This window comes from Cyprinus carpio, chromosome B23 (genome assembly GCF_018340385.1).
Source record: "Cyprinus carpio isolate SPL01 chromosome B23, ASM1834038v1, whole genome shotgun sequence".
NCBI lineage: Eukaryota > Metazoa > Chordata > Actinopteri > Cypriniformes > Cyprinidae > Cyprinus > Cyprinus carpio.
In genome coordinates this window covers 17522957-17537846 of record NC_056619.1, presented here as the reverse complement: position 1 = coordinate 17537846, position 14890 = coordinate 17522957, and the positions used below count along the sequence as shown (strand labels likewise).

Sequence of the window (14890 nt, the reverse complement as noted above, 5' to 3'; positions counted from 1 at the left end):
AATGCTTCCTTTTGAAGATGCTGATTTCATTTTCCAGCAGGATTTGGCATCTGCCCACACTGCCAAAAGCACCAAAAGTTGGTTAAATGACCATGGTGTTGGTGTGCTTGACTGGCCAGCACACTTACCAGACCTGAACCCCATACAGAATCTATGGGGTATTGTCAAGAGAAAAATAAGAAACAAGAGACCAAAAAATGCAGATGAGCTGAAGGCCACTGTCAAAGAAACCTGGGCTTCCATACCACCTCAGCAGTGCCACAAACTGATCACCTCCATGCCACGCCAAATTGAGGCAGTAATTAAAGCAAAAGGAGCCCCTACCAAGTATTGAGTACATGTACAGTAAATGAACATACTTTCCAGAAGGCCAACAATTCACTAAAAAGTTTTTTTTTTTTTTTTTTTTTTTTTTTTTTGGTCTTGTATAGTATTCTAATTTATTGAGATGCACCTGTATATATAATAAAAAATTACTTATTTTTAGTGTCACATTTACCTAACTAACACATTTTTTATTATTTTTTGTATATTTTATATATTTTTTTTATTTAAACTGTATTTATTTGTTAAATTAAAATATAATTCATATATATCTTTCAGGATTTGTTCTATTATGCTGATTTGGTGCTCAAGAAACATTTCTTATTCTCAATGTTGAACACATTTTTTCAGGATTGTTTGATGAGCATTAATTTGAAACTGAAATCTTTGTAACATTATAAATGTCTGTAATTTGTAATCAAATGAATTCGCCTTTGCTAAAAAAAAAAAAAAAAAAATTGACTGACCCTTTTGATATTTTGCAAGGTAGTGTATATTTACGTACAGTATATATAACAAATTGCACCCAGAAGGACAGATAAAATAAGATATATGTAAATAAGGGTTTGGTGCAGACAGCATTGTCTTTTTCCAGCCAAAACATCAGTGAAACGCATAGAACAGGAAACAGACTGGACACCGATACCTTTGGAAAGTATGTTTTGCCAAGGTATGCTGCTTCAATCAACCCAGTCAGATCTGATCAGAATAAGAGACCCCCTCATTTGCCCGCTCATCGCCACCTAGTGACCATCATCCCCAACAATCATGAAATATCTCTGTGGCCCATGCCCCCATGCCAACCATAACTCTCCTTTACTGCAGACAGCTCCAATAAAGGATTACAATTACAATTAAAGTAATGAGCAAAGGGGGGGAAAAAAGAGAAAAGTCCGAGGATGGATCCCCAGGCAAATTAAATTGCAGCACAGTTTGAAAGTGAGCACAGAGTAAGTCTTTTGGGTTATTACTGGCTAACCACCCCTCATTCCCTCAATAATTAACTTTCAAGTTTCGTAATCAGGAACCAGAGAAATTGAAACAAAAGTCGAAAGTCCCAAAATGTCTACAGCGGCCCATAGATCAAACCTCACCTATAATGAATGCTCCTGGTGGATCACCTATACTTTCTACTATCTGTGTTATTTTAAATGAATCCCTGCAAAGTGGAAACAAATTTCAAAACCAACATTTGAGCAACAGATGTGTCTCCAATGCCTAGAGGGCAAGAGACATCAACAAGGTGTATGATATACATACACCTGATATACATACATAGGGCATCACGTCAGGCAGACCCCAATTCCTTGGCTTTGGGGGTGTTGTCTCATTTTTTCCAGCATTGTGGTGATAGCAAAGGGGCTCCGGAAATTCAGAGACTGCCGAGCCAAAACAGATCACTTCAAAGCGCCTTATTTAACGCTTGCTAAATTTTTCATCACAGTTGCTTAATATCCTGGGGAAGGGGAGCTTTTGAAGTTGCGGCGAGAGCGGGATGTTCTTCTGACAACTTTCCTTTTTTTTTTTTCTCCCTCCCCCTTTCACCTCCTCCCTCTGCTCCTGCATCCCTCGCTCTTTCCACAGGAGGCCAGTGATATTTGGGGCGCACGGTGGAGCCCCAGCGGGCAGAGTGAGGGTGGGAGCGCATCCCATGGAGCCGGCAGTTACCATGCCAACACACTGAGTGTTACAGTCACTGGCGGTAGATCGCAGGAGGGTACCGCAAAACACCACTGGAGGGAAAGATATTTAACCTTTCACACACCTTTGAGGCAGAAAGCTCACCACAGAAGTCTAAAAGGCAAACAAGAGAGCTGACAAACATGGTTCTCTGACAGCCAGAGGGGATTTGGTGGGTTGATTTTTAACTCCACCAAGCCTGCGTATATGGTTAAATCTTTGGCTTTTGCTGCTACATGTAAATTCAGGCAAGTTACTCAGTTAGGAGTTTACGGGCATACTGTGGTTTAATAATTAATGCATGGGCTGATGTGCCTATGGTTGTGACTGTCAGGTGTAGACTGGGAAAAAATAAAGAGGAAAGAGGACAGGAAAGGAAAAGGAAGAGGGACAGGGGACAAAGGGAAAAAGAACAGATGAAGGAAAATGACAGGGGAAAGGTAACTGAAAAGGAAAGGAAAAGGAAAGGAAAAAGGGTAATTGAATAGAAAGGAATGCAAAATAATAGAAACAAGAGAGAAGAGGTAATAAAGAGGAAAATCTCCATGGAAAAGAACAGAATGAAAAGGAAAAGCAAAAGGTTAGGAAAGGGACATTATCGTGAAAGAAAAGGGAAATGTAAAGGGAAAAGAAACAGGAAAAATCATAGAACAAAAAAAAAAAAGGGAAAAGAAACAGGAAAAATCATAGAACAAAAAAAAAAGAGTAATAAAAAACTAGGAACCAAAAAAGGAGAAAAAAGGAAATTACAAGAAAAGGGAAATGTAAACGGGAAGAAAAGAAAAGAAAAGAAAAGAAAAGAAAAGAAAAAGAAAAGAAAAGACCACAGGAAAGGGGCAAGAAAAAGAAAGAACAGAAAGAAAAGTAAAGGAAAAGGAAAATGAAAGGGTATAGAAAAGGGAAAAAGACAAAGAAAAGGCAATGGGAAATGTAAAGAAATTAAAGGAAAGGGAAACGTAAAAGGACTAGAAAATGGAAATTAAGAACAAAGAAAGTACATAAACAAGGAAAAGAAGAGATAGAAAAGTAAAGGGAAGAAAAAGTCAAAGAAATTACAAGGAAAGGGAACAGAAAATATACAAGCAAAGAGCAATACAAGGGAAAGGGAAATATACAGATATTAAAATCAAAGTGAAAATGGAAAGAAAAGGAAAAGAACAAAAATGAAAGTAAAAAAGGAAATGGAGAAGGATAAGAACAGAACGGAAAGCAAATGATAAGAAAGGAAAGAAAGAAAAGGAAAAAGTGAGGGGGTGGTTAAATAAAGAAATGATGAAGTAGGGCGCAGTGTGTGGGAGAGGGACAGGCCAGGAAGGACAGTCCCTGGAGGCGAGAGCTCAACCCTGAACACGACTGGTACTGGGTTTGACTGACAGGCCAGAGTGCAGCGCAGGTCCAAACCTGCTCTAGCTCAGACTCCAGCCAGAGTCGCCTGCCACCGAGGAGCGAGGGCCGCCCATCCGGCGAGGTGAGTCAGAACCTGTTAACGTGACTGGTGTCCCCAGCCTGACACCCCGGCACTCGCGCTCAGAGCCTCCCTCCAGCCCTGCCACTATTCCCCTTCCGCTCATCCACATCAAATCCTTTCAGACACAGATTTCAATTATTCACCCCATCCAAATAATGCCTTGTGACATGAATTATCCAGAGCTGTAATAATCCACTTAACTGGGAAAGAGCAGCTCATCAAAAAGAGAAAAGCAGAGGAAAAAAAGGGGGACTTGTCAAGCAGTTAGAAAGCCAAGAAGCCTTAATAATCATCATTTTTCCCCGCTGTTAAGGACAGTGCTTTGAGCATGGCTAGATATCATTCATAGCAGAAAATCACATCACACAAAACCGCACAATACACAGCCTAATTGTCCAATGATAGTAAATGTGCCATAGATAATCCAAGAACTTCCTAGTTTAAGAGCAATAAAATAAAGAGAGCAGTTCTGCTACTGAGGATGAGTGAGGATTACTCACATTCATATCCAGGCTGTTCACAAAACTGCCTGATAACAAACCATGTACTAACTGACGGTCAAAGGTTTTCAGATAATCACAGTCAATGACATCTTTGACATGCTGAAAAGTACATTCTATCATAAACTATGGTTCAAAAAGATTAGGGCTGGTAAGATTTTTTAATATTTTTGAACAACTTTGAATATTGTGCAATATTATTATTACAATCTAAACTAAATGTTTTCTGTTTTAATGTATTTTACAACGTAATTTATATCTGTGCAAAGCTGCACTGTCAGTAGCAATTACGCACAATCCTTCAGAAATGATTCTAATATGCTGATTCGGTGCTCAAGCAACAGTTCTTATTATTATTATCAATGCTGAAAACAGTTGTGCTGCTTAATATTTTTGTGGAAACTTGTGGATATTTCTCTGTTTGATTAATAGATAAATTTACAAAAAAAGTTACAATAAACAGCATTTGACAGAAGTAGAAAAGCTTCATTAAACAGCGTCCACTGTCCATTAGAGTGTTCAGTCCAGAAGTGTGCACATTTGGTGAAATACTGACAAATTTACACGTTACATACTTTGCATTTCTTCTGAACAGAATCATCATTTCTATTCATTTTCCACAGAATTACGTGATCTGATAAGCATTAGCTGCTTACAGTGCTGTCTCTGTATTTTTTTTTTTTTTTGTCTCAGTCTGTTTTCTCTTCCACAATCGCTGTTATGACTCAGTGGAAATTCATTTGCTGTTCATATGTCACTCATACACATTCATAACCTGCCTTGTCTCTTCTGATCACAAGCTTCTACATTCTGTTCTGTCCACAGCAAATCCTGAGAAACATTTAAACACACGAAACATGAAGCTAATAAACACACGATTACGACAGTATATGATTTGTTTGTGATTTCCAGAAGAAATCCCAAGCAGGTACATACAGTAAGCATCATTCATGATGTTAGAAAATGTTTTGTTTTCTACAAAGGCTCTTTTATGATAAATGGATAAATGCATATTGGGATCAATGTGGATGAAGAGGTTTTATAAAATGAAAAATAGAAAGCTGAAATGTTCTACCTGTGGTTGTGCACTGTGTAGATGGACAGAATGGCTTTAATGCAATCTAATGTTTATGTTCAACTATAAGGACCACTTTTAGCTGTAATACTGTGTTCAATAATTGTTCAACAAGTTAGCGTTTTGTAGAATATGCTTGAACCTCATAATTGTCATTTTCTTTGACTATCTAATTATTAGAACATCTAAATACACTGCTTGTAAATAGTGTTTGCTTCAGCCAGTTGAAGGCACAGTATATGTACACATGATCAGCATGGTACCACCAGCGGAAAAAAATATTTATTTGTATATGTATATATAATCTCACTGACCCCAAACATTTGAACAGTAGTGTACCTATAGACCCACAAAACTAATAAAGTGTAAATTCTCTGTAAAATACAGCCTTGACTGGGTTATTGCTTTTTCATAACAAAAGCAATGCGACTAAAGACACCAATGACCAAGAAATATTCAAATAATGTCCTTGAATGTGACTCATCCAATTAAATTTCAGAGCAGAGCATTCTTAGAAAACTCAACCAATTAAAAATGTAGGCAATGCAAAAAGCAGAACCATACCATTTTTTCTTCCTATTTTATTATATACATATGGTAATAATAATGTTAATGCAAACCCATTCATTAAAATTTCATCTGGTGTTTCAGTCTGTTTGTACTGGAATAAAACGGGTGCTGGTTAGTCAGACTCACAATCACTTACCAGCGCTTCTCTTGGAGGCGCGTCTTCTCCGGCCGGAGCAGCGCTCTGAAAGAGAACAGCAGCCTTGTGTTACAGCGCCATCTAGTGGCAGAATTTATGACATACATATGATTCTATTACATTACAGTACAGCGTTTGACACTGCATGACAGCTCTAACCAGAGAAAAGGCCATTTAACGTTATTCTGTGGCTCAGAGTATTATAGCAAGCTTTCATATTCATAATGCATAAGAACAATCCCCCACTAGAAATGCAGACTTCCATTCAAAAGTTTTTTTGTTTGTTTTTGAAAAAGAAAAAAAACATTTTTTTCAGCAAGGATGTATTAAATCAATCAAAAGTGACAAACTAAACATTTATAATGTTTAACTCAAGTTCCACTAACCCTGGCTGACTATATACTGTAATACGATTCTTGACAGACTTTAGAGTTTACTGCATTGCTGATTGCCGTTCGGTGCCATTAATACTTCTGCCTTTATCATCACTGTGCAACTGCACCAGGCTTGGAGTCTCTTCAGTCTCTTCACTATTTTGGTTCTGATAAGTGCATGATACCATTTGCTAGATCCACTTTAGAGCACTATGTAAGCCTGCAAGGTTCCAATTAGGATATTTAATTTACTAATTAGCTATTCAGTTGACTCTTATAAGAAAAATTGACTTAGTGTAAAAGTATTAGTCTGCTGAAATCAACCTTGGGCTAAACGTTAGGCTCAAGGACACAGTAGTAACAGTTTATATATCAGCGTTGGGAATTTTGGGGTCAGGTTTTCTTTTGTTCAACAAGACTGCATTTAATTGATAAAAACAGAAAAAGCAAAGCTCTAATTGTAGTGTCTATGCTACAACATCTTTTTGTGTAATAGCAAAACTCAAATCATAATTCCAAAAAAAAGAAATCTTTTGTGTAATAGCAAAGCTCTAATTGTAGTGTCTATGCTACAACATCTGCTATAAGAGCTGCAGATTTTTAAAACTTGATTGTACCTAAAGGCATTTCATTACTCCCAAAAACAGGCCAAATATCAGCACACTGAAAACCCTACAAAACATCAACAATGCAAACATTCAAAAACTACAAACATAATTTCAAACACAAAAACAACAAACACAAATATCACACTGCACCAACACACACCAACAGGGTTGACAGTTGACACACTGACTGCTACCGTTCTTAACTTCAAAATACAGGCCAGGCATCAACACACTTCCAAAAATCTGATTAAAAACAAGCATATCTGAAACAGTCATAGCATTCATAGGTTTCCTAAGCAAGTACTTATATGACAAACTTATGATTCCATTAACAGTATTCAGCAGAGAAACATGCACAGGAATTATCATGCAAAATTCACATCCTAACCTTAAAGTCCAAAAATGAAAAGTCTGTCGTTAAAAAAAAAAAAAAAAAAAAACCTTCATGGAAAAAGATGCATTGGAAATGAATTATGATTGAGGATGTGATTCTGCCTAACATCAGGTCTTGTGTCCCAATTAAAGTATAATGAAAGACTGTTATCCCTTTAATTCATTGTTGATTTATATAGAACATTTTAAGTTGTAATAATTAAAAGTACTTTAAATAATCTAAAGAAAAATATAAGGATATGAGTCAGGTTAAAATTTTAGAAGATAAAGATGAGTAAAGAAAAATATAAGTAATAAAGTTGAATTAAGTAGGCTATTAATAAAAATGAATGTGATTCATTTTAAAATAAAATGTATGCAATATTGTCAATTAATATAATTTATAAACATATATTTATTATAAACTATAACAAATATAAAACATAAGCACACAGCCTGAAACAAATGCGAGACTCCATGTTCTAATATTAATTCAGTTAAGAATGCAATTAAAATGAATGTGTTTACACCCTTTGTTTTGTTTTTTCCATTACATAACTTACATCACACCACAACATAATAAAAAAAAGTATAATATCTCTCTAACATACCTTTATTTCAAAGAAACAGGTTTGGAACAACATGAATGTGGGTAAATGATGACAGGGTGAACTATCTCTTTAATTCTTTGCTGGTACATTTCATAAATAACGCTTATATGTCGGCTGTAAACAGATAAAACTGAGATCTTTACTGAGACAAATGGATACATGGAGGGTTGAATGTGTCATGTTTTCAGGGTCAACGACCCTGACTGAATATTACTGGATAATTGTCTATATAGCGCTTATATTATTGCACAGAGACTGACAGATTAATATCTGCAGTGGAATCTCCTGTATGCGCTATTCTCGGTGCCCTGCACCTGTCACACACATCTGTCTAACTGCATGGGATGAGACAGTGAACAGGGCGCTAGCACACCAGCTAAAACTTTTCCAAAACAACATGGGACTGCCAGCTTATGAGCTTATCAACCATTAAAGCGTGACAAATCGTGCATTTACTGTGCAGGTCCTCGGCGGAAAAATCAAATGCATGTTGTTAGCTGGTTGAATGTTATCAGCTAACGTTACCTGATTTTGGTGGTCAGGTTGGTCCGGGGATGCCATCTTCTCAGAGCTGTTAGCCAGAAGGCTAAGGGTGCTAACACTCCACCGGTGCTCGATTACTTCAGTCTGAACTAGTCATACGAAGTTCGAGTCATTTGCATCGATCGGTTCTTTTGAACTGTTCGTTTCAAAGAACGAGTTCAAAGTGAATATTACAGCTTTTTTCTCGATTGCTAACACTATAACTGATTCATTTTACACAATTTTCCAAAACATTCATACAGTTTTAAAACACATTTCACCTGCTTTCACACATGTTCCAATTTGCTCAGTGTTTTCTGCAAAACTCTACACAAGAAGATCATTTTGCAAAGGTTTAACCATATTCTCATTTAGAAAGCACAAACACACAATATAACTACCTCAAGAATCACAAAATAGCACACATTTATCCATGTGTGAACATTAAGTAGTAAAACTGATGACACACCAGTCTGAATCTCAGGATGAACAAGAGCACAAGTGGTTATGTGTTTCAGAAAATGAATCCTGGTAGTGGAAGACAAAGAGGAAATAGGAGGATAAAAGAAAAATGAAGGGGACGAGGTCAAAGGTCATTTGTTGCTGATGAAATATAAAGAACTATAGTTGAGCATGTTCTTGTTCAATGAATTGGCAAAAAGAAAACCTGCCCTCAAGTTCAACCAAAAGGTTTTTACAACAATGCTTACACATTACAATTACGGTATATAGTAGCAGTACTTCAGATGAGAAAACTTTCACTATTCTTTGTACTGTAAATACAGTAGCACACACCCTTAACTCGTAACTTATCAAAATACTTCTAACAAAAAACTTATCACATCAAAACTAATAGTCCACAACCTATAGCCGTCTATCCATAGAAAGTCATTCATAAAAAGACTTAGAAACTGCTTTAGTATAACAAATAAGAATATTACCAATACTGTATTGCATCTTGGCAGTGGTTGATGAATTTATTTATTTACTTACTTACAGCAACTGTGTGTTGTTTACTGTATATATAGGCTACATATACAGTAATATATTATACAATTATTACAATATATATATATATATATTACTGTGTTACAATTATACAATATATATAATATATTCTGTTGTTTGGTTTTTGAACTTTTTCTCTTCTAGTGCTTTTAATCTAGGCCTACTGTAAGATCACTTTACAGTCATGTAATGAAAGTAAACTTTTCTTAAAGTTTATTGCTGAATTCTACTGTAGCTATATGAACCTCTCTATTTATGCTGCGTACTCTAACTTGCAAATTGTTTCCTGTTTCCCAAAAGCAGGTTTTTGTTTCAGTGCTTTGAGTTTATCTTACTAGTGTTCTCTAGACAGGAAAGTTGTCTGTGCTGTCAGGTTTGTGTGTCGTCTGAGGCCAAAGTTGAGTCTGACGAAAGAGAATGTGTTTTGACTAAAATGTTTGACTTTGACCTGGAAGTTTGAAGTTTGCACAACTATGTAGTTTTGAGATTGTGTTGATAGTTGTGAGAAAATGGTGAATTGTTTCATGAATTGTGTGTTAGCAATCGAGAAAAACTGTATTACAGAGCTCGTCCGCTTTTGTGAATCAGTTCAAACAACTCGTTTAACATTCTGATCAAATGAACGATTCGTTCACATCGCAAGGCCACCGACCTGTAACGGATTCGATCAGCACATTTCAAATCACGGAAGCCGAAATGTATTTATTTACCATTTTTTGTGATACATTGTCAGAGATGGTGACGATATTACATGTAATGTGATTTATGAGGTTTTAGACACAAAATAACAACCAATAACAAAGTGTGAAGCTTTGAAGATACGAATTATGAACATTGGATTTTGTCTATCATCATGGCAGAAGTAAAAGCGTGTAAAGTGGGGGAATTCAGCCTGAATTGAGTAAATAGACTTTTTTTTATATGAAATTCTGAAAAAGATTATCTACTGCACATTTAAAACAGTGGTAATTGAAAATGTTTTACGTACAGTAGGCATAATTTAAATTAAAAAACGTAAGAGTCAAGTTTTAGATTATTTTAGAACATAAAGATAAGTATAGAAAAATAAGAGGAACAAAAATTGAATAAATTAATTGATTAAAGTAATAATTATATATATATATATATATATATATATATATATATATATATATATATATATATATATATATATTATTACTTTAATCCATTAATTTTTAGTAATATATATATATATATATATAATAAAATTAGTAATTTTAATTTATAAATTGAATAAATTAATGGATTAAAGTGATAATAATTATATATATATATATATATATATATATATATATATATATATATATATATATATATATATATATATATATATATATATATAATCAAACTAATAATTTTACACTTAAAAAATATTTTTAGTAAGTTTTCAGAATCAGTTGAGGATTGTTGAATTTCTCGTTTCATCCTATGCTCTATTTGTCATTTGACAGATTCTCTTTATTTCTGTCACACACAGGTGCTGAGGCTCTAGGGTTCAGTCCCAGTGCATCTGTCACAGTGGTGCTAGAAGATGATAGGACCATTGTAGAAGGCTACTTTTTGTGTCTGCCAGCAAATACAAAATTCATGCTGTTGCATGCCGATGAAATATGGATGCATTCTCATCAAGGTGAAATCTAACCTGGATATTACAGGGTTTTTTTCTTTGTTTTTTTTTTTTGTTTTTTTTATTTACATTTGTTCAGTACACTAACTTATCTAAACTGGTCTATTTTGTTAGTTGATGCAGGGACAGCACAGTCTTGCAGAAAGTCCACTGATGTTGAGGTAGATGGAAAAGACGATGTTGATGGCTTTGAATCTTATCACAGTTTGGAGGACCTGGCCAGTATTATCCTCATGTCTGAGGCAGATCTACGGGTCTCTCTGTTTTGCAATATCATTTACATGTATAATTATAGTGTATAAATAGGCAGTGTTCTACTTTGATTTTCAGAGAATAATTGTGTAAATGTGTTACAGAGTCTGACTGATGTGCCATGCTCAGATCTGGCTGCAGCGTTGGACTTCTCACAGCAAAAAACCCAGGTCCTACAGGGCACTCTGCAGAGAATGCTGGACTGCAGAGAAGAAGAGAGACACTGAAAGAGAGAGTTACTAAGGCTCTATTTGAAAGCCATGGAGCAAGAAGGCACCTGGGACCCACAAGAACAAAGTAGGAATATGTTTCAGACACCAGCAATACAAGAAAAATCCCCAAGTAAAGTCATAGCAGTTATTTAAAGGAATAGTTCCATAGTTTTTTTTCTTTCATTGAACAAATTTGGAGAAATTTAGCTTTACATCTCCTACTCATCAATGGATCCTCTTGTAGTGGATGGGTGCCATCAGAATGAAAGTCCAAACAGCTGATAAAAACATCACAGTAATCCACAAGCAATCCACATGACTCCAGTCCATAAATGAATGTCTTGTGAAGGCAAAAGCTATGTGTTTGTAAGAAACAAATTCACCAATAGGGCATTTTAACTTTAAAACCATAGTTTCTTTCCAGAATACCATCCCATAATCCATAATAAAGTTTCCAACAGTGAATAATTCCATCCCCTGTTGTTCTCCCATATCAAAGTCTACTGACATATTTGTTTAGAATCATTTTGATCTGTGCATGTTCCTCTCTCTGTTTTAATAGAGAAAGCAGTCTTATGGATAGAACACTCATATTTTAGCCAAAAACACTTTGGAGTTAAAAACATCTTAATAAATAGAATGTATTGCAAGCATGCATTTTAAGTTCACAACATGTTAATTGATGGACTGGAGTTGTGTAGCTTACGTGTAAATTATTGTGATGTTTTTATCATTACTCTCATTCTGACGGCACCCATTCACTGCAGAGGATCAATTGGTGAGCTAGTGATGTAATGCTAAAGTTCTGGAAATCTGTTTTGATAAAAAGAAACTCATCTACGTCTTGGGGTGGCCTGAGGGTGAGCAAATTTTCAGCCAGTATTCATTTTTGGGTTAACTATTCCTTTACTGTTGCTTTGACTCTGCTTCCACTAGATGGCATCGCTGAGCCATTTCTAAATATTGTACAAGTTCATACAAGTTCATTTTATCAGTACTTGGTGGAATGAAGAAAAGTGGCAGCTTGGATGATCAACAGCTTATCTGTTGCTGTGACAGCCCCAATCTTTCCAGTGCTTTCAGGATGTTAACCACTGTCATTGCTGCAGGCGCTAGACTAGATGAGACAGATGGGGTGCAGGTGGAGGCCGCAGCAGGGTTCGGCTCCGTAACACTAATGGTCCTGAAGGACAAAAAATACCCAGAGACCAGACTGTCCAATGAAGAGCTACAGGTATGACATCTTGCAGTGTTCTAACACCTCCCACAATTTCTTAAGAATGGTGTAAAAACCAAGAATATTATTTTACACAAGACAGCGGAAGTCAACATGAACATCATTCAAAGCCCATTTTACCTACGTAATACGACATTTCAAGGTGTTCAACTGGAAAAAGTAAGGCAGGACTTGATTTTATTGGTTATTATTTATTGATTTGTGAGAAATAGATGTTGCATAGGGTTAATTTTGACTGAAATTTCAGTCATATGTCAGTAGGGGTCACTCGCTCTTTTCAGTGGAATGAGCACAAGCCACAAGAGTATAATCATTTTATAAAAATTAAGTGATTTTGAAAACCTAATCCTAATATAACTATATTATGTAATAAAAACAGGTCAGTTTTTGTGTTTGGTTATTTAAGGGAATATAATTTAGTATTACTGTCTCAAATGGATGCATTTTTATGCAGATGGTGGCGGGGCATGGAGTGGAGGTCATGATGGAGGTGTTGGGCTGGGACAGTGAAAGGACATCAGCGCTGGTCCAGGCATGTGAAAGTGAGCTCAGTAAACGGCTACAGCGAGTTCAAGCCCTGCAATCCCTTAGTGCTCAAAATCAGTTTGTTCGCAACCCCATACTGAGAGAGAGATGAATTTAGACAGTGTTTTTCCCATTTTTGGATAGTGATTATTTAGATAATAGTATGTTGTATAGAAATGCCAAAGCATAATAAAAGTCATGTTTTAAGCAAGGAAAACATACAGACTTATGCTCATTTTGATTTATAAAATTCCATGTTTCTTATCTGTTGCCTGTAATTTGACCCATCATTCAGGGGATCAATTGGTGATAATCATATACTACACTCTTAAAAATTAAGGTTCTTTTATTGGCATCAGTGGTTCCACAAAGAACCTTTACCATCCGTGGAAACTTTTCATTCCACAAAAGGTTCTTTACAGTGGAAAAAGTTTCTTTAGATTATTAAAATGTCTTTGGGGAACCAAAACTGGTTCTTCTATGGCATTGCTGTGAAAACCCCCTTTTGGAACCTTTAATTTTAAGAGTGTACTGTATGTAATTTTCAAGTTAATTGGTGAAAGGAAAAAACTAAAACAAACCAAGTAAACATTTTAGAGAAAAGTTAATGTTATTACAGTATTTCAAAAGGGAGGTAAATTATTCATAATTGTACCAAATACCTGTACTATATCCTGACAGATATGACATTTTAATACCTATTACAAGCATTTAATGCTGCTTTATGATATTTCTCAGGGAATTAATGTGTTACCATAGTATTGCAAGAGTCACTAAATGGGTCAAATTGGAAATTTTAGCAATTTAGCCAATGGGGTGCATTTATTTTTTGACTTGTTGAAACGTCGAATGATATAAAATAATATTTTTGGACTAATAAAAAGATTTTGACATTTAAGATTGGGCATTAATATAAACTGAGTTACATAATGAATGGAAAAAATATTTCAGCTGCTCAGAGAGCATTGAGAATGGTAAGATATGTAGATAAAATTTCCATATGCTGATAAACTAATGAAGAGACCTGCTGGTCTGTTCCTTTGCACCATGAATGTCTTGTTAAAACAATCTATTTCCGTGCGGATGTAGTTCTACCTTAGATTGTAATGAGCATGTGTAGGCTTTGATTGGTGTGGGGCGGGTTTGTGAAGCCAGTCTTTGTGCTGTTTTGTGGCTGTGATGTACTATTGATTTGAATTTTTGAATTCTGACCATTGTTAGACTATATGCCAATGATCAGAATATCACTTCAGCAGGATGTAGAGATGTTCCTGAGGAATTCATTAGACTGGTATTACGTATGCAGTCCCCAGCTTAAGTGTTCTAGTAATGGGTTACCTATCTTGAGAGATGATTTTACCCATTTTTCCTCAGTATTGCAACAGTCATGTCTTTATTCTGATCATTTTACCATATATTTTTGATAAACTTCCTTTTGGTGTGTGGTAATTATAACAGTAAGTCTGTTGTTCTTTATTGTGTGCATGTGAGGTATTAGGAAATAAGCAGCAATCTGTGATTGCTGGTATAATGTCAGTTTGCTGGATCAATGCGTGACACTGCGACCACCCTGTCCTCACATCACTGAGCGCTGACCACCAGAAGCAAGCAAATCAACTGTGAATTATGTACTCTCTACCAGACAAGCGTGACCACAGCTTCAACCGGGGTCTGTTGTTGCATGATGGATTGGCTGTGTCATGCAGGGCAAAACCACAGTGCATTGATCATTCACTGACTCCTGGTAGCATACTTAGATCTACAGGTT

At 35.8% G+C, this 14890-nt stretch overlaps 1 protein-coding gene and 1 pseudogene across 2 annotated transcripts in view; one reads left to right on the top strand and one right to left on the bottom strand.

The window, feature by feature from the left end:
- The window catches only part of pex14 (peroxisomal biogenesis factor 14), a 65609-nt gene extending 57173 nt beyond the window's left edge, over positions 1–8436 (bottom strand). Inside the window, exons 1-2 of one of the 2 annotated variants that reach the window (XM_042751314.1) lie at positions 8244–8436; positions 5754–5798 (exon numbers count right to left, since the gene is read on the bottom strand). In XM_042751314.1, the coding sequence (XP_042607248.1) occupies positions 5754–5798; positions 8244–8279 (81 nt within the window). In that variant the 5' untranslated portion in view covers positions 8280–8436. The remainder of the gene's footprint in view (positions 1–5753; positions 5799–8243) is intronic. The other variant, XM_042751315.1, reaches the window with a different exon arrangement.
- Positions 8437–10647: 2211 nt separating this feature from the next.
- Positions 10648–13301, top strand: LOC109048442 (annotated as a pseudogene).
- Positions 13302–14890: the final 1589 nt, after the last annotated feature.